Source organism: Euprymna scolopes, chromosome 3 (genome assembly GCF_053919585.1).
Source record: "Euprymna scolopes isolate OS-2025 chromosome 3, ASM5391958v1, whole genome shotgun sequence".
Taxonomy (NCBI): domain Eukaryota; kingdom Metazoa; phylum Mollusca; class Cephalopoda; order Sepiida; family Sepiolidae; genus Euprymna; species Euprymna scolopes.
This window is the reverse complement of record NC_136484.1, coordinates 51,769,244-51,796,213: the sequence shown is the minus strand read 5'-3', so window position 1 is coordinate 51,796,213 and position 26,970 is coordinate 51,769,244. Positions and strand designations below refer to the sequence as shown.

At 33.6% G+C, this 26,970-nt stretch overlaps 2 protein-coding genes across 5 annotated transcripts in view; one reads left to right on the top strand and one right to left on the bottom strand.

Annotated features, from left to right (window-relative positions):
• LOC145254898 (zeta-sarcoglycan-like) overlaps positions 1-26,970 on the bottom strand; it is a 367,875-nt gene that overhangs the window by 178,157 nt on the left and 162,748 nt on the right. The window lies entirely within an intron of this gene.
• Positions 16,833-23,693, top strand: LOC145252471 (uncharacterized). The gene is made up of 2 exons (XM_080111898.1): positions 16,833-16,904; positions 23,244-23,693. Exons 1-2 carry the CDS (start codon positions 16,833-16,835, stop codon positions 23,691-23,693), a joined length of 522 nt encoding a protein of 173 aa, XP_079968024.1.

Genomic DNA, 26,970 nt, shown 5'->3' with positions numbered 1-26,970 from the left:
TCTACTGTACTCGCCAATTACCTCATAAGTTACTAATATATTATATTTATCATCTTCAGTCTCTCTCTCTCTCTCCTTCTATATGGTTTGACTTCCCCTCCTCTACTCTTTTTTTTGTATAGTATCTATCACTCTCCTTTCTGTCACTGTTTATTAACAGCCGAAGGTAATAAAGAAAGGAAAGAATAAAATGATTGGAATAGTCCATTATAAATAAAAGGGAATGACATCATGATCAGTAATACTATTTAACCCATAGCTGGAGAGAGAGGGGATGGATATATATTAAACAGAACGAAATAAGTTTTGATGTGTTTTTATTTTCTTAATACTAAACTAACTAAATTGGAAAAGACGATGTTCACCCTACACAGGTCTGAACGTTTCTTTCTTAGAACTGCCCGCCTATGGAACACTGTTCTGCTGGCTTGCTTCTTGACCGACTATAATATCGTTGCCTTCAAGTCCAATGTAAACAAGTTTGGAAAAGTCTGATGAATTGCATGATGATGTTCACTCTGCACAAGTCTGAACGCTTCTGCCCACTCCCCCAAGAAACCTGCTTTTATGGTGGCTTGGCGCATCTCAAAATCATGTGTGAGACGTAATTTTTCAAGAACTGTGCGAGACCGTGGGCATTAAAAGACCATGGTCACCACCTATGATCTTTTCGTTTTTACTTCTCAGCCTGTAGGACAGACAGACAGACACGAACACGTTTTTGCAGTAAGCCTTCTCTATTTTCCCCCACACTAACTTTGCAAACTCACTTTTTCCCCCCGATTCAAACAATCTAACCCGAGCTCTACGGGTGACCTAACAGGTCACATCTTTTACTTGTTATACCATTTCTTACAAAATAAAACAGACATGCAGTTTAAATTTGAGCTAAACTAAATCATTAAACCAGAGAAAGATGAATAAATCTTTTTGAATTATACTTTTATCAAAATTAACTCTGCATGTTTATTTTTTTTGGCAAAGAATAATAGTAAAATGTTTGGAACTTTAATAGGAAAACATTTTAAGACCGACTCAATTTGAGAAAAAAAAAACCCCCAAAAAAAACAAAAACAAAAAAAGAACAAGATTTGTATTTTCTTTGTTTGGGAAAGCATGGAGTTTGAGGGATTCCAGATAGAATATTATGTTAAACTTGCTTTTTTCAGTTACTGGCATAACTGGGGGTGCTGAATGTACATATGGTCCAAAAAGTATTGCTTTCATGTCGAATACCAAAAGTCTAATTCTTTATTCTTAGTGATACTAACAACCCCATATTCAAAGACAGAAATGATTTCACTAGATGCACAGTCAACATTCTCCAGATGATTCGTTATTGGAGAAACCCAACATGTGCGGCTCATTTTGCCAGTCTTGACAAAAACGGATACTGCTTGATGGATAGGGTCTTTAAGAAATCAAGATTAAATTGATTCTATGTCGGCACCAAGAATAGCAGACATTGTTGAAGAGAAGAGGAAGAAACAAGTGCCAAACTTTGGTACAATATGTCAAGGAATAAAAGATGTGATATCCTTTAAAAAATATCCTAAAATAATGAGTTGGTTGGTTGCTTTGTGGCATACAACCTTGTTTTTTGGGATAATTAATACCGATTTTTATCATTTTGGTAACATTTTTACATTTCAAGACCATTTCATAGTTATGCGATGCATGTTTCTGTAGTAATTTTCAAATATTAACTTGTACTTCTTATTTTTAAAAGGGAGTCACTGGAGGATAAGGGTCAACGAGTAAGGTAGTCAGCAAGACAATAGTTTAATGATAGGCAGTGGTGGAAATCGGGTAGAATTGGATTACTTGAAGATGACCATGTTATAGTCAGCTGGAAAGCAGTCCCGCAATACAGATACTACCCTTTCCTACAAGCTACTGCTCGGTTATGTATTTACTTGCAATTTGTTTTGCTTTTCTTTAAAACTATACCAAATTTATTTTTCAAAATACAGATTTACGTTCCTTTTTGAAGATGATAGCCTTTTAAAATAATTCTGATCCTGTCAAAATATTTTCTGAAAGCAATTAAATCAAATTCCTTTTTATTTTTGACAATAAATTCCTCCAATCCATAAAAAGATAAAGAGATTGACTTTACTTTATATATTAGATGATGATAATGTTTCTATTTCTTTCATTAGTCAGATCATTAAATCTTTTCGTTTAGCCTACTGCTTTTATGGAGGATTTTATAGCTTCTACTTTAGTTGTTAACCATTTTCTCACGGTGCCATTCGCTTCATCATTGCATGGAAGCTTTGTTCTTTTGAAGAGGGAGGAGGTAAAAACAAGTGAAACTGCAAAGAGAATATGCCAGCTGTTTCCAACCAAACTGCCAAATGATTACTTGTACTTCTGACGGCATTCACCCGGGGTGGGTTGAGCTGCCACATCACAAGTGAAGACAGTCCGTCCAGGTCTGTCCACTTCTGGCTCCTCAGACCATTCACAGTTCCATCATCATACACCGAAGATGTAAAGGCCAGTCATAGCTTTGAGTTGCCTTGCCTGCATCTAAGTTTTTGATTAGTTTAGCAACATCTCGGACAGATATGTGAATGCCACTCAGTTTTTATCATGCTAGGAAAAAATTCAGGAGTATGCATCCCTGCTCACAAAAGATGGAATGTGATGCAAATCTTTTTTTTTTTTCGTCTATGGTCCATTGGTCATGTTACTCACCAAAACTTTCGAGAACCAAACCTTTGCTCATCCACTCAAATTTAACAGATTAGGCATAGAACTCTTTTATGAGCAATCCTAAAAGCAGCTTTGGATTCAGAGCATCTACTTTGTTGAAAGTATTTTAAATTGTAATTTCTGTGAGCAATAGCAAAGGCACATTTAGCAGTGTACCAAAGCTGGCTGCTTGGTTTCTGTTAGAATTTCTTGGAGGGGCTAAAGTTATCAATAGCAAAGATTAAACAATCAGTTATATTGGATGTAATACGGGGCATATTTTTTTTTTTTTAAACGGAGTGTACAGGAATTTCTGATAAAGATCTGAGGCTGTCCCAATCAGCCATTGAATATCGATACACTCTGTGATGGTCTTATTGTACTTTTTTTTTTAAATTACATTTTCACCCCAAACAAGGCGCAGTACCAATTTGGTGTAGGGGGCTACTATCAGGGACATAAGTTGCAGGGATACTATGTAGGGAATTGAGAAGCAAGATGTTTGTTCACATTACACTTGAACTTCTGCATGTCAGTACAGTTGGGGAAGCAGAAAGCTGGAAGGAAATTCCAAAGTCTAGCAGTTCTGGGGAAGAAACTATTAGAGTAGAAGACTTTCTTGCATCTAGAGATCTCTGTGTAGAAGTGGGACCTTGCTGCTTGTCGGCTTTGACCGGGGTATTTACGTAAGGGGGTACAATAGTTTGTAGTTTGTTGGAGCATCTACCATTAAAATACTTGTAGAACAGGCAGAAGGATGCAACATTTTGTTGATGAGACAGAAGTTGAAGCTTAGATGACAGTTCAGGACCTATCAGGTTTGTGAATCTTTTGAACCCTGTCCAGGATCGAGAGACTAGTAGCAGATACATCAGCCCAAATGTGGCAACAATACTCTATACATGGGCGAATGGTGGCCTTGTAAAAAGTACAAGATACTTTCAAGCGTAAGTAACTTTCTAGCATGGTAGAGAGAGCCCACCTTTCTTTTGATCTTAATTGAGACAACTGAGTGATCAGAAAATACTAACAAAGATAGAAGAGTGGATGAGCACTGTTCCAAACAAGTTATCAGAAAAAGATCCAGATGATTCACAAAATATCCGTTAGCATCAGGAATGCAAGTAGAATTGTCAACAAGATCATAAGCAAGGGTTGTTAGTCCTGCTTGAGCTGACTATTCACGCAACACCGTTAGCATTAAAGTCACCACAGACATGAATGCTGGCAAAAGCATAAACAGACAAGATACACTAAATTTTCTCAGAGATACTGTGCTGTGTATTAACTGGAATGGAACAGTTGCTTCTGTTCCTTACAGATTATTTCATGGTTTTGCCCCACCGCGATGCTTAAATACCGTCCTGTGGTGTGACTGAATAGACCAAGCCTGCGACGGTATACACTTACATTAGACCCTCTGCATAATCACACTTGTGTTTGCTCAGATGTACCGGCAATCTCCTTTTGCATTGTGTTCTGCAGTCCTGAACGTGCTGCCTCAGAATTGTGTGAACGAACATGTATCACTGTCACATTTTCAGAGTTCTGTATTATCTAACTATGGTGATATTCATAAGTTTTATGCATTCCCTAATTAGTGTAGTAGCCTCTGCCTATTGCTAACTGTTTTATGACCATGGCTTAAAAAAGAAAAAAATGATACTGACGCCATCATTGTGTGGAAGAAAAGCAAAAATAGATGCGCTGCTGTGATTAAGTGATACATAGAAACATACCATCTTTGTGACCCCCCCCCTCCCCGAAGATAAAAATATGGCATGGGAGTTAACCATCGATGAGCGTGAAGTCCATTTAGAGCCACAGCTTCTACTGATGAGATGATCACCAAAGTGTCTCTGCATATTATAGCATGGTGATGAAACAAAGATTGTTGGGCATTTATGATTGAAACTTTGTGGTCAAGTCGGGCATTGATCGAAGCTAAAAAAAAAAAAAAATAGTTGGATTACAGAAAGGATTGTGAATTTTACTAACGATTCTGAGTGGCACCTTTTGTGAGTCACCTGATCCGTAATTCATTGTACGTGATTAATTTAAATAAATGGCCTTTGTACCGATTGCTGGAATAAAATGGCAGTTGTATAATTTGTGATATTAACTGAAAGTATTTAATTATAACTCGAACAGTCGTCATACAAATATAAGAGTTTGTTGCTGTAAGTGAGCATTGAAATAAGTAGTTATGCATTGGGTATTTGTAATGTATACGGGAAACGGCCCGGCTGGACTGGCACTACTGTCGTACTTCCTGTGTCTAGAATCATCGTAATCATTGGTACGATAGTTCTTTATATAAGGAAGGGCTTGCCAATACTTCTCTAGAACAACTGTAAGATTTCATGTAAAATATTGTATGAAATAAACGTTATACTAAAGTATTTAATAAAATAAAAATGTTTATTACTGAAAGTGAGCAATGCAATAGACATTTACAACTTGTAATGTATACGAAGAATGGCGCAGGTTTTACTCTTGCTACTGTTCTCCTCCCAGCAGCATCATAATTGATAAACTACTTTGGATGGTTTATTGTATAAAGCAAGAGGATATCAGTACTTTCTCTACAACACATACTTTTTTTTTTTCAAACAGTAATAGTACATAAATGAGTGCAACATAATCTATCTATAAAAGTGAGAATGTGTGTGCATGAGGACACTTCTCAACCTATATACTCAACGAATTTTTTCATCTACAGACTTGAAAGGTGCAGATCGAGCACAAGCAGAAATTTACATGAAATCGGATTCATAATATGCACAATTACCGACTTCCGGTTCTTACAATGCACTAGCACCAATTTTACAATAATCATTAAATAAGTCAGACACAAGTCTACTCAAAAGTGTAGGGAGGTGGTCTATGGCCATCCGTGTCACTGTACCTAATATTTATCTAATATTTTCCTACCTATAATACTCAATTACCATAATACCATATTTACTCCAAGGATTGTCCTATCCTTAAGATGCATAAACGGATATTTTTTAAAACAAATATATACATAAATTGTTTTTATTAAGAATAATTTCATTATGGGATTTACTTTATGGGAATCTCTTGTCAATAAGAAAGTTTCTTTTTTTTCATACATCTTGTTTTAATGAATAACTTAAGCAATCATGGAAAAATTTTAATGATTAATTCCAGTGAGAATATACTATGTATATTGGTTATTATTGAAGTAAGGGCGGCGTCCATAAAGCTGAGGGTACGTGCATGATTGACCTAATGGATGCAGTTACAAACTATGGAATTGCCAAGTTTAAAATTATTAACTACTAGCTGGCCGTCCGGCATTGCTCAGTCGTAAAATATGCATAAATATTATATTTTAATTAATGCAAAATTCTTATTTATTATAAACAGAAATACCGTAGGTATTAAACGTAACGTTAAATTTCTAAAAAAAAATGCACAAAAAAAAAAAAAGAAAACAAAACAAAAAAAAATAAATAAAATGGAAAAAAACAAGACATGTGCATTGCGAGTATTATGCTTTTTTTTTTAACAGCCCACTTCTTGTGAGTAAAAAAAAAAAAAGAATACTCGAGTTGAAATCGAAATCAAAACCAAAAGACAGTGAATCAAGTACGATAACCATTGGGCCAGCTTGACACGACTGTAAAAAGTTTTTTCGAATCTACTTATTCTTAACATAAGTGATCTGTTACGTTAACGGTTCATGCATGTGCATTTGTAAAACAGTTCACAAATAGATAAAAATCCAATAAACTTCATCAAGTAACAATTTTTCAATTTTGACCCCCTTAGCAGCCCTTTTATCTGGACGAAACCTGATTGAAATGTTTTCCACATATCTGAATGCCCTATATACCAAATTTCAAGTCTGTAAATCCAAAATTTGTCGAGTTTATAGGTTGAGAAGTGTCCTCATACACACACACTTTTATAGATATATAACAATATATGACAGTCATGTTGCTGACAGTTCAATGAACTACTGTCATATTATGACTATCACGTTCCTTTCCTTTAAAACATTCACAGCAAAAATGCATCTATCATCACTATGAACAGAATTTTTTTCCAAGATCTTCCTATCTGTAGAGCATATTATCACTGGATTGCTTCCCTACACATTACAATATGGTTATTTCCAAATCAAATGTCAACAAATATTTGTTGAACTGTCCTCTTAAGTAATTGAAATTGGTTGGATTAAATATGAAATTTGATGAAATCGATTCGAAATGACATTTTTTTTTTTTTTGTTTTTAAGAACATAGACGGATATTTACTAAAACTTATTCATTGAAGAGTTTTAAGTATATATATTTTGTTAAAAAAGCTGCTAAGGTTAAAGAAACAGTGGAAAAACTACCTTTCTTTTCTATATAAAATATATTAAGTTGACAAGAAGGTTCTTGCTAAATTTTTAATTTGGATTTCAAATAAGTTTTTGTTATAATACCTTTACTTTATATATCATTTTAAAGAGAGTTTTTCGCTCTATCTAATCGTTTAAATCACAATCGTTTTAAAACAATTGTCTTCTTTTCAGAATGTTGAATACAAGATAGAAAAAAGCAAATCGCCCAATTTTCTTATTTCAATTCAAGCTCGGCTGAAAAGCTGCTAAAACAACCCGCAATATCAACGGAGTGTTTGACCCAGGAACCACTGCTGAACGCATAGCACAATGGTGGTTTAAGAAATTTCGTGGTGGTGACGACACTTTAAGATGATGAGCACAGTGGTCAGCCATCGGATGCTGACAACAATCAATTAAGAGCCTTAGTCGAAACCAATCCATGCACAACTGTTCGAAAACTTGCTTCTGAGTTAAACGTAATGCATACGATTTCCAACCACTTGAGAGATTGGGAAGACAAAAAAAAAAACTTGATAAATGGGTGCCTCACGAATTAAATAACAATCAAAAGAAACGCGACCATAAAGTGTCATCTTCCCTTTTATGCAACAAGAACGACCAGTTTCTCGACTGGGTTGTGATTTGTGATGAAAAAGTGGGTTTCTTTACAAATGCTGATGATCAGCTCAGTGGTTAGATGCTCATGAAGCTCCACGACACTTCCCGAAATCAGAGTTGCACCAAAAGAAGGTCATGCAACTGGTCTCATTCATTATTTTCTTTTGAATGCAGGCAAAACCATTACACTGGAAAAGTACTGTCAACAAATGGATGAAATGCATCAGAAACTTCAACAACAACACCCAGCATTAATCAACAGAAAAGGCCCAATTGTCCTCCACGACAACGCCCAACTGCACATTGCTAAACCGACCCTGCAAAATTTGAATGAATCAGGCTACAAAACTGCATTATCAGCCATACTCTACAGATCTCTCAACTACCGACTACCACTTTTTCAAGCATTTCCACAACTTTTTGCGTGAGAAATGCTTAAAAAACCTAAGCAATATCAAAAACACCTTCAGCGATTTTGTCATCACTAGAACGCAAGATTTTTACGTTACTGGCATAAACACCATTGTCAAAGCTGGCCTAATGGTTATCGTACTTGACTCACTGTTTTTAGGTTTTGATTTTGATCTTAGCTTGAATATTTTTTTTTTAACAGTTCACTTACAAGAAGTGAATGGTTTAGAAAAAACATAATAATCCCATGTACATGTCTCGGTTTCTTTCGTTTTTTTTTTTTTTTTTACTTCATTTTTTTAAAAGGAATTTAACATTACGTTTAATACCGGGCAACGCCGGGTACATATGCTAGTTATAAAATAAAAATAGCAGGGTGAAACAAGCTGAGGCAAAGGAGTTGTACTTCGGTACAGCTGTTGATTGTGATCTCATGTTAATTTAAATCTTTGTAAAACAATGGTTGACTGCATTTGATTATATTTATTTCAGAGAGATTAGTTGGATATAGGAATAAACAAGCTGAATTTACAGTCTGACATATTTAAACCCCTTTTCAAGTGGATAGTTTTACATTAAAGTTTATAAATATTTCAAGTAATTCAGTAGAAAACTTGATTCATTTTATCCGCTTGTTAAACCAAAAAAAAAAAAGTCAGTTCAAGGCTGAATTCGTTGTGGTTTTCTGCACAATCTGAAAAGATGGATAATGACCTTTCATTGTGTAGAATAGAAAATGAGCAACAGATGTGGAGAAAGATTACAGGTTTTAAATTTTGCCATAATTTCTTCAAAAACAGACAAATAAAACATAAATAATAAAAAAAAAGAATATGTAACTGCCAGAAAGTTGCAAGTGCAACCAAGACACAGAAAACTATTTTGTTTTTATAAAAATAAGGATTTTGAATGAAAACTAAAGATAAAAAAGTACAAGTTTTCAGATTTTTGCTCGATTAGAAAAAACAACAAACAAAACGATATTTGAAACGACAAAATTACAAATGCACTCATAATAGACCACAAAGCAAAGTAGAGAGAATTATTTACAAAATGCATTTGATAGCTTAGTGTAACGTTCACTAAATGAATGTTTTAGTAGATTATACATTGTATTATATAGATTTTCATAGTATATTTAATGTAAATAGATAGTTATTGGAACAGTTTCGGCCTGCCCTTATTTACTGTGAACCCTGTGATTCGAACAAGGAATAGAAACGAAATGACACAAATAATTATGAATCCCCCTTTCTCTTTAAATGGTTTCATTTCCTCCCTGGGTTTAGTTTCTATTGAAATGTTTTCTCTTGTCTCTTTTGTGAATGTTATCTATTTCTTTCTTTGTAGTTTTCACGTTGATCATTTAATAAAAATTTATAACGTCACTATGAAGCGTAAAACTCCTTTATTCCTCTTCAAAGATTTGCAGATAGGTACAGTTGGCAATATTTGTCTTTTAGAGATTAATGTAATTTAACATCTTTTAATCTCAAGCACCGAAATTGATTTAAAATATCTAATAAAAATGAAAGACACAAGACTCGTCATGTTTTGACAACATGAAAATTACAAAATAAACTTAGTTTATATTATAATTTCATTTTTAATGAAATATAAGTTTTTAAAAAATTATTTTTTATAGTCTATTATTATTAAGAATTATAATAAAGTCACATCAAACGAAATAATACAGAGTATCTCTACTCACACATGCTCTGCAATGATAGTTAATTGAAATAACCGTTAAAAAATTAAATAAAGAAGTATGATTAGGGGGTGAGGCGGCTTCAAAAAAGGAAAAACCTCCTGTTCAGGAAGAGACAGAGAAAATGTAGAAGAAAAAAAAGGAGATAATAAAGGTCCATTGGCTACTAGCGGTCTGATAATATATTCCTCAGAATTGAGAATTGTAAAATATTACCAATATTGTGTTGTTGAAAATTAAATTCTATTGTTAGGAAGCCGGAGTCACCTCCTGGAAATTCTCAATATAGGTCTGTGCAGCAAGAGCCTCAAACAGTTCCCCAGAGAGCGAGACAGGCCAGGCAAAAAGACTCCCTTCAGCTCCTCACTGCACCCCACAACCTAGAGTTCCTTGGAGTGTGTGAGACTGCCTGTCTCTCTCCCAGAGACAGTTAGAGAAAAGACCAAGCAACAGAAGTCAGTGACTGACTCCCCTTTGCTCCCTACCAAACTGCAAGTTATTTGAAAGTCTGACTCACTAAGGGCTGGTGACTGAATTCATAAATCACCAGACTGACTGCTTTCTCCCAACTAAACTCCACTTTTGTTGAAAGTTCGACCCTCAGACTTCAGGTCGGTGGCTGAAGTTGATGATCAGAGTGTATAATCTTTTTACGAACAATTGTTATGTTATCTAAAAAGACTAGTCATTGAAGTGTTATTCTTCTTTTGGCTTGAAATGACCTTTGCTTCCCCAGCGATATAGACCTTTGTGACCAGTGTCTGACGATTTGCCCTCCTGATCTTTGACAACATGGAAGGAAGTGGTAATTCGCTGGACAAGACCTTTCAACATCCAAAGCCTTTGCCAGAGTGACCACCGAGCACCAAGAGATTACAGAGATTGAGAACAGCCAAATTTGATGAACGTCATTGGAGATTCCAAATATAATTAGATTGCAGAAAGAATTGATAGTTTTATTTAAGACTAGCGTGGGTGCCCGGCGTTCCCAGGTGTTAGGACGTGTGTGTTGAGAAATGAAAAAAAAAAAAGTGGTAGTAGGCAGGCTCGAAACCATATTGCGAAGGAGAAAAAAAATGTGAAAAAAAAAAAAAATGTGACGTCTTTGCTGTTGCGTCCATCACCAAACCGGAAGTGACGTAGGTTTAAATCAAGGCTAGTCAATCGAAAAGAGGGGATGATTTCGAAAATATCAGCGAAAAAAGCGACTCCCTCCCTGTAGAAAAGTGTCCAGTTGAGGGGGAAGGAATTAATGTTTTTAGCCAATTTTTCGATATTTGTCGTCTGAAGGGTCGAGCTTCACTCTGTTAAAAGTTTTAGGCAAACATACAAACATACATACAAACATACATACATACATTTAAACAGACAGGTGAGATTTATATTTTAGATTACATGGATGATATTTTTCTTTGGGAAAGCAGGAAGCCTATATTATGCTTAGTACATTTAAATACGTTCTGCCACACTTCTTTGTCTGGCCCTCATCTTAGATTAGAGTACGTCTGCTGTACTGGTTAATTTCGGTGCTCAGGAGGCCATCCTTCCAAGTATTATTTTCTCCTTTCGGAGGTAGAAATATTTATACTACCCCTCATCTGTTTTTGATGGAAAAAGATTGGCTTATCATCGATTGCTTGACAAATGCTGAGGAGTTCGATGTGGGAAATTTTTTATGCATACTTGATATGGGTTCCTCTACTTGTGGTGCTCATGGCCTAACCCACATTAAGCTTGATCTTGTGTCACATCGGGTTTCATGGTGAGGTTGATTAATACGAATGTGCTTAGTTAGCATTCTTCGAAAAATTCCAAATGAGTTTTTAAACTGAAATTAGGAGAAACATTTATTAATGTTCTTGAATATTGTAAAAAAATAAATTTGTATAGTTAAAAGTAGTTGCATACTTAAAAATCACTGAAGATAAAGTGTTTAAATATGGTATTTTAATTCATGAAAATTATGTATTCATTATTATAGAGTCAATTCGCTATCGATTATTATATTGAACCTAATATATAATAGTGAAATCAAAACTAAAAAATATGACTTAGGTGCCATCAGCTAGAATCGAAACCAAAACGTACAACTCTCCACCTTCATTTCTTAGCCTTTGAACCCCACCCATAATGTATATATATATTTCCCCAAAACCTCTGGCTTGATGGAGGGGGACATTAAAACTTGCTGCTATGGTTTCAAATGATCTGAAATAACAGCAAGGGGCGACTTGATTACAAATATTTCTCATATGTTAGATCTCCCTTCTTTTGGAAATAGGTTACGATTATGAATATCTCCAGTATCAAATAATCCTTATACGCAGTGAAATTTACTTTATGTATAAAAACCCAAGAAATATAAGATATTTTGTAATTCATATGCAAAACTAGGAAAACAAATGTCTATGATTGAAACATTTTATGGCTGTAAAAAGTGCCAAAAATAGGCTATAAATAATGGACGATTCCCTTAATGTGCGAACTTAAAGAAAAATGTCACATAGTCCGCTACACAATTCAGATCGTTACCTTTCCAAAGAGCCTTCATTTGTAAAATTCTGATCATTAATTATTGAGATTTCGAACTTATAAAATCACCAAGAAAGGTGGCGTGTGTGTGTGTGTATATATATATATATATATATACTCGTAGCCAAATTGAATATTGAAATGCTCATATCTTTAGTTCTATGGGGCGAAAGTACATGTAAATTTGCAGGTTTTTAGAAGATTATAATATTATTCTTTGGTTAAAATTTTATGACAATTGGTAAAAAGGAACCTATATTTTCAAAATGAATAAAATATGTCCAAATCTGCCTACATTTGTATATATATATATATATATATATATATATATATATATATATATATATATATATATATATATAGTGTCCTGGCAGGCTAACTTCAGTTTTGCTGTTTTCGGATGAATTTTGCTTAGAGCTTTTTTTTGCTTGGTTGTCTCCACGGTGGCCTTACCAGTCCACAAATATTTTCACCTCTGTCATCCTTTTTTTAAAAAATGGAATCGCCCGATCATTGAAGACAATATTCAAGCAAGGAAGAACAGGTGGACAGAGTTTTATAATCATGTAGATATAGTTTTGTAAATCGAAGTTGGATGTATGGTACATTTTAGAGAAATTTTTGTTAGTGAGCTCTATATTATTAACAAAAGATTAAAATGGATGATTTGTTTATGAAAAGCATAATTTCGTAATTATATTATTTTTTTCTTAAATATGATGTAACAAAGATTGTTTTAGTACATTACATTATTGCATTTTTTTTTTTTTCAATAAATAATCGATTAGTAGAAAATTAACGAATAATAAAATGTATAAGTCTTATAAAGGCAAGAAATTCAGACATACAAGAAGTGGTTAAAAAAATTATTAATATATATATATATATATATATATATATATATATATATATATATATATATAAAGCTAAAAAACAAATCGAATTTGTTCCACAGGTCCGAATCCCATATACATCAAGTTTCAAGTCTAAACAGATAATAATAATAATAATATATAATAATATAATCGTGGGGTATGCGTTCGCACCTGGCCTCCATAGAATGGAAATAGGCACAAACTTTAATAAAGACTTTTTATATCTATCTGCGTAAGTATACTTTGATAATTATGTTTCAGTTTGAAGAAATATGGTATAATAAAATTATGGGGTGTTCGTTCGCACCTAACCTCCATAGAATGGAAATATGTCACAAAGTTTAGCAAGGTTTTTAATATAGATCCACAGAATATTGTGATAAGTGTTTCAGTGTGAACAGGTATGGTATAATAAATTATGGGGTTTATCTATTTTATTTTTACTTTCATCATATTTTGCTTTGGTTTTGATACCCCCAAATTCAACCCAAATTTACAACCCTTCCTTTTCATAACCTATCATACTTTCATGAATCAGAGTCCATTTTCTGTGGGCTGTTTTTGAACCCAGTCAACGACAGGTACTTTTGCTAGTATATATATATATTTCTTTAAAGATACCACATTAATAGGAATAGACACAGAAGTGTCATGGGCTGTGAATCTTTTGAAATATTGTCTTTTCTCTATGCACCGCTGAAGCCCAAGTTGCACAAATTATAATTTGATGAACAGTTACATACTTATATGCCAATACCGGGAGCTGAAACAAGAGTACACAAGCTGTTACCAATAAAAGAAAGACTTTCTGAAAATGAGGAAATACTTGTGTATCTATTCCTATTAACGTGTTTTCTTTAATGAAAGATATTTATAGCTCTAGTATCGCACTATTGAGCTATCTAAATGTGAACTTTGTTATTTATTCATTTATAATCACTGCTCCAAGTAGTTAAGCTATATATATATATACCTACAATTATATAAATGCAACTTTGTGGATGTGTGAGTTTGTTCCTTATAGACTCCGAAACGGCCGAACAGATTTTCTTAAAAATTTACAGAACTTTAGTGTATTAGTCTGGGAGTGGTCTTAGTTAAGTTCTGTTTCAGAATACCCCTGATAATCAAAACCGTTATTTTAATTTATCTATCATCGGTAAAGCCTTTTTTCCATATCGTTGCTTAGCAACAATGATAGAACAATGGGCCTTGAAAATTCTACTGTGGGTAAGTTGGTAGTATGTTTTTGTTGTTTCTTTTTGCATAACATGGTCTGTAGGTTCAAACTCTGCACGTAAATTTCTTTTCTTTTTTCATTAACTGCCAAGAATTTTATAAGACTTGAAAATTTAAGTGTTTTTTTTTTTGTAGAATGATTTGGTCTGTAGGTTCAAACCCTGCATGTAAATTTCTAAATATTTTTTTTTTGTTAACTGGAAAGAAGTTCATATAAAACAACTTTATAAAAGAAACAGTAGGTTCTCTAAAGTGCAATGTTTTGGACTAAGTTATTGCATGGAGGCATGTGAAGCTTCCTCATGGGCGATTTCAATGATAATAAAAATATAGGAGTGTGAAATATTTGTTGATCATCATTCAATCTCGGGCAACGTTGAACCTCCCTGCTAGTGCGTATATATATATATATGAAGGATTTTAATAGCACTGGGGGAAATGCCATTATTGAAATTGAGGATTTTTTTTTTTTTTTTTGACGTTTAATCGATAAGAAATACTACAAAGTCTGAAAATCTAATCTCCAAAACCAGTATGTAGTTCAAAATTATTTGAACCGAATGATTCATGGTCAGTGTGAGGCTGACTACGTGGGACATACTATTCAGTGATTGCAGGTGAAAATTTCCCAACATGTCCCCCCTTCGATACGTAAGCACAAACAATGGCCAATATCCGGGCGTTTACATACTCATAGTTCGGCCATTGGTGAACACTTATTAAAGTGTCAAGTCTGCACTGGAGGTTACACGGATGGAGCATTCTCCATTTTACACAGAGCCCGCTCGAGAATACATTTGAAAATTCTCGAAGCGGTCACGATTATTTTACAAAAACCTACTCTGTGTAAGCAAAAAGAACACACCCATAATCTAGAACTTATGGGTGCAGTTTGAGAATGCTTCTCCGTCTCTCCAAACTTCATTTATTAATTTCACCCCACTCATTCGTTAATTTTGGTCTTTAGACCTCGATATTATTATTATTATTATTATTTTTTTTTTATATCTCTTAAACTGCCGATGTTACAGTTGAAAAGAATCGGCCGAAAGATATCTTCGTTAATTTAATTCTTTTTATCCCCCTTTTTCATACGTATTTCTTATCGATTAAACGTCAAAAGAAAAAAAAAAAGGTCCTCAATTTCAATAATGGCATTTCCCCCAGTGCTATTAAAATCCTTCATAAAATTTTGTACCCATAAAAATCTTTATATATATATATATATATATATATATATATATATATTTGTTTTGAGCATTTTAACATGCTGAAACAAATAAACGGTAAGATGAACAACATCTCGGAATTTTGTCATTTATATGTATATGCTCTGTAGTTATATTTAACATACATCGAGCTTCATAAATAAAATGATTGGTATGAATAAAGGGAGAAATATAATTGAATAAGCATATTTTCCCCATATATATATATATATATATATATATATATATATATATATATATGTGTGTGTGTGTGTGTTTTAAAGACAAAGCAAGAATTTTATATCTGAATAATAATGAAATCATTGTGTCTATTGCTTGGGTGCACTATACTTCATCGAATTTATATGCATGGTATAAGAATGATGAACAATTGTCAAGAAAATGAACAATATGCGAGTAATAATCTTCGGGCCAAGATCACAGTTTAGTATCTGTTCTGATGCTGCGCTTCACCCTTTCTGTCCTCGGTCAATGGAGGAGAAATCCTTAATGATGGAGACAATTTTTATTTTTGTTTGTATCCAGAATGCCCCTTTTGGGGAAGCTGGACTTTAACCCACATTAAACAACCGACCTTGTGTCTAACTCTGCCCTCGTGGGGAGGCAAGTAAATAGGAATAATGTGTGTGCGTGTGCAGGGGGAGGGGCAGCATCAAGTTAAGTTTTAGTGAATTTCGTGAAGCATGAGGATTTTAAAGCCAACAACTGATGCAGGCAGTTTGTTTTATGCTTCAACAATTCCGAGCATGTAAAAGAATGTTTCCGAAAGTCATGAGAGCTGTACTGTATATATTTCTAAGTGTGTTCAAGTGTAAGCCTCATAGACATTCTTCCACCATCCATTGTACTGAGGTGTTGGTATTTGTGTACCGAACAGAAGAATTCCACATTCTTCGCAAAGTGTAACAATTTACTTCTAATAGGTTGTTTACTTTCAGAGAAATATCCACTGTTTGCCTGATGTTCTTGCCTCCTCATCATCCGCTGTCAGATGGGTGAATGGAGAAGAGGTATAGGGATGATGGGTATTGTTTTGACTCCATCGTTCCAGACTTTCTAAGAATTTTTGGTCAAGCCAAAGAGCTTGATACAGAGCTTTATTCTTTTTTTTTTTTTTTTTTTTTTTTTTAAGCTTACAACAATAGAGAAATAATGAAGGTATGAAACATGACTGTGGTGGCGAGGGTGGAGGACAAAATGACATAAGAGAAACTGAGGCAACTGAACCACGAGTAAATAAAGATTTTTTTAAGGTCACTTATTTCAAAAAGGTCATAAAGAAACATTTAAACCTCTCCTTAGTCTGTCCTGGATAACAATGATATCATACCAGTCAAAGATTTCTCTTTGGCAATCAATCTGAGAGATCAACGGTTGACTTGACAGTAACAGACCCTCTTTTATATGATCCAGGAATTGAGCCTAAAAGATCCATCTTTCCAAATATTACCTACGTTTTAGGATAGAGCTTATGGTTCCTAAATGCCAGAATGCTTTCTACTCTAATAAGTTTCTCCCCCCCCCCGAATAGCTAGACCTTGGAATTCCCTTCCTGCTACTGTCTTCCCTGACTGTACTGATATGCAGAAGATTAACATCTTGTTAATCTTTCCTAGGCATGGTCCCAAATAGTAGCCTTTTACATCCAAGTGGCGATATGCCTTGTTAGGGGGTGAACATCAGGGGGAGATAACTTTTTGCACCTTCCTGTCTTGTTCCACATCCTGCTGCATTGATAAACAAGTGAATTGCATGACTTAAATTGAGAGCTTCAAGATAATGGGATGTTTTAAATAGAAAAGACCCTTTGTTAATATCTCGCCTTGCACTGGACATTTATTAGCGATTTAAAAAAAAAAAAAAAAAAAAATGGAGTAATATATACATATTTGAAAAGATTTGTCTATTCGGTGCTTGTAGATCGACGTATACAGATGAAATATGGCAGTTAAAAATAAATTAGGAAAATTCTTTTATATACTTACATATCAGTATGGTATCTACACCAAAAAAATATGGATAATTATCGAGTAGAATCTATATTAATACCGTAGTACCTTTAACATACTTTTGCAGATTTGTCACGGTTTCCAGATTATAAATTATTCGATTGGGAGATGCTATTTATTAAAAAAAAGGAGGATAGAAGGTGATAATTAGGGATATGACAACAGCATATTCTTTTCATTGTTTTGACTCCCAAGTATATATCTGATAAAGTTAGACACAATTAACCAAGAACCACATCACTACATAAAAAGATATAAGATATCAATGGATATATACTTGAGAATCAAAACGATGGAAAGAATATGCTGTTGTCATAGTCCTAGTGATAACATACTATGAACATTAAATTAGTATAAAGACACGCTAATTTTGTGTTCGTAGTACGTTATCACCTTTTATCCTCCTTTTTAATAAATAGGATCTCCCGATTACTGTGGATGCAATGTAAAAAATAAATAAATAAAATAAAATAAAATAAAATAAATAAATAAATAAATAAATAAAATAAAAAATAAATAAATAAATAAAATAAAAAAAATGATGTCGCTTTTGAGCTGTACATAAAACTAAAATATACATTCTTGGTCTTCTGGATAGCATCTGTTCTGTCTAAAGATGGTATAATAATATTGTAGGGTTTCTGTTTGTGCTTGTAATCCATATAATGGAAATATGTTACAGACTCCTATAAGGATATCGGAGATAACCACATATATTCTGACACTACATTAACCAGATTACTTAGATAAACACCTTTACAGTTTTAACAAAAAGGCTACAAATAATATCGTGTGGTCTCCATTCATGCTGAACTTCCACAGAATGCCTAGAAACAATATATTACATATGAAAGACGTCACTTTTGAATTTCCACATGTGCTGCTAGTTTTAATTAAAAACATAAATTAGTTTTTTTCATATGCAAGGTGCCCATAAAGTGCATGTGCATTACAAAAAGTTTATAACTTTATTTGCATTTTTTTTTTTTTACAATATTTTTTATCATAAATGCAAATAAGGTTTTAATTTCTTTATGCACACGGATTTTATGGATACTGTATTTCCGACTGCCATGAACACATTTAATGACTTATCTCTCCTGTTCCCCCTTTTAAATATGTAAAATGAATTCGTACCAATATATAAAACTAATTTATATTTTTAAGTAAAATTTGGGGTTTTAGCAGAGAATTCAAATATATAGCAAACTAGCATGGGTGTCTGACGTTGCCCGGGTGTTTGGAGGTGTATGCTGAGCAAAAAAAAAAAAAAAAAACGTCAATTTTTTTTTGTTTTGACCCCTATTATGACCCTTAAAATTTATTGTTTTGGGTTCAAATCGAGTTATTAAGTTAGATCCATGTCCAAGGAACCTATATCTAAAATTTCAAGTGTTTAGACCCCAAATTGTGGGAGGAGTGTGGTAGAGTTCTCAAAGGTCAAATCGTTGAATTTTGACCCCTTAAAAGCCAAATTTCTGGCCGAAAACCGATCACATAGATTTTCCCAAATCTCAGTACCCTGTATATCAAATTTCGAGTTTGTAGACTAAAAATTGACAGAGTTATTGCGAAGGAAAATGTACACAGACACACAGACACGTTCACTTTTCTAGATATATAGAGAAGTGTTAGTAAAGGCACAATAAGTTACTCTTCTTTTTACCTGGATAAGTTTTGTATGTTTTAACGGAATTTAAAGCGTTTATTCGGTTTTAAAAACAAGCAGTGTTGAGTTGGTAAGTTAAACTGCGAATCAACATGTCCCTCTTTATATCAAGCCCATTTTTATAGCTTCATCGCCTGTTTTCCTTAGTCTTCCTCTGTGATCTGGACAATTAATCAATCTGTTAATATCAATTTTAAAGAAATTCTAAAAAGTCATTCGGCACTATTTCAAAACATCTTATTCCATAAAATCATTATATTTGTTTATTTAAAACAAAAATTAAAAAAAAACAAAAAAAAACAGTAATTTGAATATGGTATACAAAATAGTGAGAAAAATTCTTGTCTTAGATTTTTGTTTTAATATGGCCGATGTAAATAAAATTGGATCACACATATGCTAAATTAGTATCCCCCAATGATACTGGGTTAAATAGAGCTGAAAGGGAAGAGATAACGAAATCTCAAAGGTTTTATGCACGACATGAAAAGAAATTGGAATCTTAGGAAGATCTTCATCATTCCAGTAATTATAGGAGCAACTAGACTAATGACAAAAAATTTCGAAAACTATCTGGCACATATACGCGGTGAAGACAGTGCAAGAGAGATTCAAATCATTGCACTTAAGAGGGCGGTAAGAATTTTAAGATCTCTCGGTTGGAATATCCAAGTGAATGTTTGTTATCCAGCAGGATGCTCCATCCCCAGTTAGAACAAACTGATAAGAAAATTAAAAAAAAAAAAAAAAAGTAAATTATGTGCCTACACATAGGGCATAAACTTTCAGCCCATGATATATATATATATATATATATATATATATATATATATATATATATATATATATGGTGCAAAAGAAGAAAGGAAACATCTTGAAGTGTTTTAAGTAATTCTCCCAGTAGACAACGAATTTTACTTCAGAAGAAATGGTAGCAAGTTCCTTAGTTTGGAATTGCAGGCACTGATAATCAAAGAAAAAAAAAAAAAACACTGTCTATCCATATGTCTTCGCACAAACAAAGGCGGAAACGGATTCAGTTTGTTTATATCAAAATGTAGACAGATTCAGTTACGGTGGTGACTCTTCTGTAAGTGATGTGGGACAGTAGCACTGTATTTATTTCCACATATATATATATATATATATATATATATATATATATATATATATTATATATATGTATGTATTATTTATTAATACGTGCACTATATATTTTATACTTCTAATATATAAAGTAAAGTCAGTTTCTTTATGATCAAAAATGGGCAAAATTAATTCCTTGAACAGAATAGCTTTACATCACTTTTAGGTCTCCTTACAAAAAAATTGAAATCAAGATGCATTCATACTAAATCTTCTGTTGAGAATTCTTATTAAATGATATTGATTCTAGAAAACGACTTAAAAAAAAAAACAATAAAAGATCAAAAATTAATGAATAAAAATACTCGTTGGCAGCAACGAGTAAGAACAACTAGTTCCGAATAAAATTAATTTTTATTCGGCCCCCAAAATCAACAGATATTACAGCATTCCTGTAATGATTGGTCCCTGTTGATTGAGGTGGAATGTTAGTTTTGTGCAGTTCTAGGAGGTCCACCCTCCCAGTCTTTGCCTTCTTTCTTTGAGAAAGGGGTTAGTTTATTGCGAATTGCCTGAGGCGCCCTTGCCGGGGAATGCCCCTCCTTGAAGACGCTGACTTTTCAATCCAACTTTCCGACCCTGGTGTTGGAGTTCTTGCAGTGGGAGAAAACTTAAAAACCTCATTGGAAAATTCAAGCAAAGAAAATGATTTTTACAGTTTACTGATTATTTTTTTACAGTTTACTAATATTTTTTCACAACGGCACCGAAAGTCTAAACCACTATTATTCAATTAGAAAAATGGCATAATGAATTCCCTTTAAAACGGATAACAATCATGAATAAGAAAATCATTTGGGTTTTTTTTATATATAATCTATATATATATAAAAGCGAAAATGTATGTATGTATGTATGTATGCTCGCTTTTTGTGTATGTCTGCAAAAGGCTTTTTTCCAAAGCCTGCTCGCTCGGCTCGCTCCTTCTTAAAACTTTTTATATCACGTCTAAATGATAATATCTACGACTTAGCAATGGAGGTTGGCTGTCTATTTAATTTACCCGACTTTTACCAGCTCGCTGCGTCTTCGAAAAGTATTGATGGGGCGCGGGGGAAATAGTAACTTGCTTGTAGTACAAAACTAGGTCAAACATCAAACCACTTCCTCGCACCTGTATATTTCGCTTTATAAACCTTAGCTTAACACGCTTATTAATTCCTCTCCCCTCGTGGCCGAGATGGTAAGGTGGCTGATTTTTTTTTTCACCTTCGCATCAAGGATTCGGGGTTCAATCTTACCTTCCTACTAAAACTTTTTTTTCTTTCACACCTCCAAACACCCGACCAACGTTTTTTTTTTTTAACAACACACCTCCAAACATCTGGGCAACGCCAGGTACCCCCCCCCCCCCGGCTAGTTTGTAAAAATACAACTTCCCTAGTGTGTCCCTACACGAAATCTGGCATTATTTCCTTCATTTTTCAGGGCATAACGATCGAATGTTGGCTATTTGAGTGGACAGGTTAGCTAGTACATATATTGCTGGTTGGTTTGGGACACAGGAAGTGTTATAGGCAGGAGATCAACAAAGGTTGATAATACCTAAGAAGCCAGGATCGTGAAAACGGATATAAGCACGGCTACCGAGAGAGTCTATATCTCGGTGGCCGTGGTATAAGAATGCAAAGGAGAAAATGCTGTCATATGAAAACAAAGGAATTTTCTTCATTAGTTTCAATAGAAGCGGTTGAGAGACAAGACGTGTAATATTTTACAAGTTTGTAGTTGAAAAGTTTTACACTTAAGACTTACTTGATCTCTCTTTTTGTCGAGTTGAAGACTACTACTACGAAGCGATCACAATTAATGTGAAGTGAGGTGCGACTCAATAAACCTAAAGTTTTTCCTTTTTATAAAATTTCTGTAACAAATAAACAAACGCACACAGCAATGATGATCTTTAGTCAGGAAAGAAAAACAAGAAATGAACAGATGCATTGAAGATATGTTTTAAATAAAAGGTTTCTGAGTCGATGTGATTAATATAAAACACTTAGGAGTAAAAACAATTAACCCACATGAAGCTTTCTCCCCATGAGATGGAAAGAAAATCTTGAAATAGGGCCCCACCTTTGGCTTATTTCATAGAAATGGAACAGCTACGAAATGGAAATCATTATAAAAAAAAAAACATGATTGAAGAAATTATCACATGTAGCCAAAATAAATTTTATATCTATTTTTAATATTTATCTAGTTTTTCTCTTTTGGAAATTCCGAACCAAAGAGATGGTGGTGCTGAAAAAACAAAAACAAAAAAAAAACGTTTATATTTTTGGTGCATACACTATAAAGATTTTTTTTTCTGTGCTTTCTTTTTTTTTCTGTTTTCTTCTTTTTTTTTTAAATGTGTAATTCTTAATAAAGAAGTACACCTATTTAAAAAAAGAAGAAAAAAAAGAAAACACACAAAAAAAGAAAACAGAAAAATCTTTATAGTGTATGAGCTCGTCACAGAGATGTTATATTCCAAAAAATTACAAAAATTGATCAAGTAGTTTTTCTTTTTTATTTAAGAAAATCCAAAGCCATTGATGATCTCTTACTTCTGGAGAGGTGTTCAAAAGGGGGCAACAAGTGATGAATTTGACCTTTTCAGAAATAAATCGTACATTTATATTGCTTTTCCGACATTCTATTAAAAAAAATTAAAACAGAAGTAGTTGTACATAAATTAATAATTTGTATATTTGATGTTTTAAACCTTTCACGTTTTGTTAATTAAAAAAAATAACAATAAATAGATAAATCTCTGTAGTCGAATTGAAAAGAGACGAAAGGGTGAAGACAATGAAAGGAGACAAAAAGAAGAACAAGATGAAAACGATGAAGGCAAAAAAGGAAAAAAGAAGAAGGCAAAAGATGAAGTAGACGAAAAAGACGAAGAAGACAAAAAAGACAAAGAAGACAAAAAAGACAAAGAAGACAAAAAAGACAAAGAAGACAAAAAAGACAAAGAAGACAACAAACGACAAAGAAGAAAAAAAGACAAAGAAGACAAAAAAGACAAAGACAAAAAAGACAAAGAAGACAAAAAAGACAAAGAAGACAAAAAAGAAAAAGAAGACAAAAAACGACAAAGAAGACAAAAAACGACAAAGAAGACAAAAAACGACAAAGAAGACAAAAAACGACAAAGAAGACAAAAAACGACAAAGAAGACAAAAAACGACAAAGAAGACAAAAAAAGATGAAGACAAAAAAGACGAAGACGACAAAAAAGACAAAGACAAAAAAAGACGAAGAAGACAGAAAAGACGAAGAAGACAAAAAAAGACGAAGAAGACAAAAAAGACGAAGAAGACAAAAAAGACGAAGAAGACAAAAAAGACGAAGAAGACAAAAAAGACAAAGACAAAAAAGACAAAGACAAAGACAAAAAACGACAAAGAAGACAAAAAACGACAAAGAAGACAAAAAACGACAAAGAAGACAAAAAACGACAAAGAAGACAAAAAAGGACAAAGAAGACAAAAAAGGACAAAGAAGACAAAAAAGGACAAAGAAGACAAAAAACGACAAAGAAGACAAAGAAGACAAAAAAGAAAGAAGACAAAAAAGACAAAGAAGACAAAAAAGACAAAAAAGACAAAGAAGACAAAAAACGACAAAGAAGACAAAAAACGACAAAGAAGACAAAAAACGACAAAGAAGACAAAAAACGACAAAGAAGACAAAAAACGACAAAGAAGACAAAAACGACAAAGAAGACAAAAAACGACGAAGAAGACAAAAAACGACAAAGAAGACAAAAAAAGACGAAGAAGACAAAAAAAGACGAAGAAGACAAAAAAGACGAAGACAAAAAAGACGAAGAAGACAAAAAACGACAAAGACAAAAAAAGACAAAGAAGACAAAAAACGACAAAGACAAAAAAAGACAAAGAAGACAAAAACGACAAAGAAGACAAAAACGACGAAGAAGACAAAAAAGACGAAGAAGACAAAAAAGACGAAGAAGACAAAAAAGACGAAGAAAAAAAAGACGAAGACAAAAAAGACGAAGACAAAAAAGACGAAGACAAAAAAGACGAAGACAAAATAGATGAAGAAGACAAAAAAGACAAAGACAAAAAAGACGAAGACAAAATAGATGAAGAAGACAAAAAAGACAAAGACAAAAAAGACGAAAAAGACTAAAAAGACCAAATAGACAAAAAAAGACGAAGAAGACAAAAAAGCCGAAGACAAAGAAGACAAAAAAGACGAAGACAAAAAAGACGAAGACAAAAAAGACGAAGACAAAAAAGACGAAGACAAAAAAGACGAAGACAAAAAACGAAGACAAAAAAAGACGAAGACAAAAAAGACGAAGACAAAAAAGACGAAGAAGACAAAAAAAGACAAAGACAAAAAAAGACGAAGAAGACAAAAAAAGATGAAGAAGACAAAAAAGAAGACTAAAAAGACAAAAAAGAAGACTAAAAAGACAAAAAAGACAAAAAACATGTAACCCATATAAATGTAAACAGAATCAATTTTCTACCTGGGTCTTACATAGATGCAGCTGGCACCTTACTTATCGTACATTTATGTTGTCTTTCCGAAATTTTATACTGGAACCACCTCTGCTACTCGGATGACATGATGAATGCAGGTGATGCTTGCCAACACATTATCACTGCTTTATGCAGCGTTGCATCAGCAAGGTTTAGGAAGGTGCTGCCAATCCTTACATCTGGGTACATTTCCTCCAAAATTCAGGGCAAAGTTTTTTCAACTTGTGTTTGCAAAATTGTTTGTGGTAATAAGACATAATCACAATCAATTTTGTTTGGCTTCAGCATAATAATCATATGAGGTGAATGAGCAACTACAGATTAGAAAAAGTTGCCATCGATTATATTTTATCAGAAACTTGATACTTGATACTCGTGAGATTCTGAATAACTTGCTCTACGCCACAGATGGTTTGGCTGTATACAGTGTGCTACTTCTTGCATCAATCTATAACACTGTTGCCAGGGACGCTGGGAAAATGGTGGGATTCTTCTATTGCCCCAGAAGATATCTCACTACTGAAGCAATTCTCTATCTGTATAAAAGCCAAGTACGTCCAAGGATGGAGTACTGCTGCCACATCTAGACAGGAGCTGCTAAAAACAGCCTATCCTGCCTTGACAGAGTACAAAATAGATTTCGTGGTTTGGTGGGAGATGCCCTTTTCTCTTTCCTGCAGCCTTTCTCTCACAGAAGAGATGTTGCGAGCCTGTCTTTGTTTTATTGTTATTTCCATGGCAAGTGCTCGTCTGAGCTCCAATCTCTGGTCCCCCCTCGCCAATCTTTCATGAGAAACATCCGTCTGGCTGAAACTACTGTCAATAATTTTCCCCACACTTTATCTGTGCCTAAATCCAAACGTAGATTCCATGAGCAGAGCTTCTTTCTCAGAAGTGCACGATTGTGGAACTCTTCCATTCGCCTGTTTCCCACCTGACTATGACTTGGATGTCTTCAAGTCCAACATAAACAAATTCCTGACAAACCGCCCCTTAAGTAAGACACTATCAAATCTCCAATACTAATGATTACTACAATACTATCTCAGTGATTACTGTACACGTAATAACCCTTATCCCTGAGTGGCCTCCGGGCCTTGATAAGTGGTGACCCCCATGTAAAAAAAAAAAAAAAAAAAAAACACATTTGGATATTCTTTGGCAGTAGAGAGCGAAAAAGGCATGGTTTAAGTGCATAAGAAACGATTTAACTGCATGCAACCTGATTGATAGCAATCTTTTAAACTGGACTGCATGGATGGCAAGCATGAGATATTGCTTGGTGTTACTCAATGACCATTCCAAAGTCTGGGACACCCATAACATTCTAAATCCGTGGTTCCCAACCTCTGTGCCACAATACATTAGTGTGTTGAGAATGATTACTGGTGTGCTGTGAAGAGATATTAGCTAGAATGTTATTTTGTTTAATAAAGACATTTAATTTCTTAATCATGATAACGCCACTCATTCAATTCAAAATCGACGAATTTATGGAATCTAAACGTTTCGTGCATACTAATTGATTAAGTTTTTTGGGTTTATATTAGTGATGAGACGACTGATTGGAATATCAGGAGTTTTTCAAAAGTATCAGGAATCGATATCAATGCCGAATAATTCAAATTCAATTTTGAGACAAGATCTGCTGATTTATGTGAATAAAAATTCTCCATATATAATCTTATTTTATTTTTTGTACTGCAAAAAAAAAAAAAAAAAAAGCTTTAGAAATTATGGTGTTTTTTCAATAGTATTTTCAAGTTAAATTCAAATTTTATATCTTTGTTTATTAAATTGTTAGATAAAAGTACAGATTAGTTACAAAATACCTTCCTCATGCTAAGAATGGCTTTCTAAATATTTCAGCGCAGTAGCATACATGCACAAGTATCGAAATTATTTATTTTTCGTGGTGGGTGTGTCGCAAAATTAAAAAAAAAAAAAAGCCTTAATAGTGAGCCGCCATGTC

Excerpts from the sequence above, each read along its gene's own strand:
- LOC145252471 (XM_080111898.1), top strand. The coding sequence starts at position 16,833 with ATGAAACATGACTGTGGTGGCGAGGGTGGAGGACAAAATGACATAAGA. Across the intron at positions 16,905-23,243 it reads CTGAGGCAACTGAACCACGA|ATAAATCTCTGTAGTCGAAT; the intron begins GTAAATAAAGAT and ends AACAATAAATAG.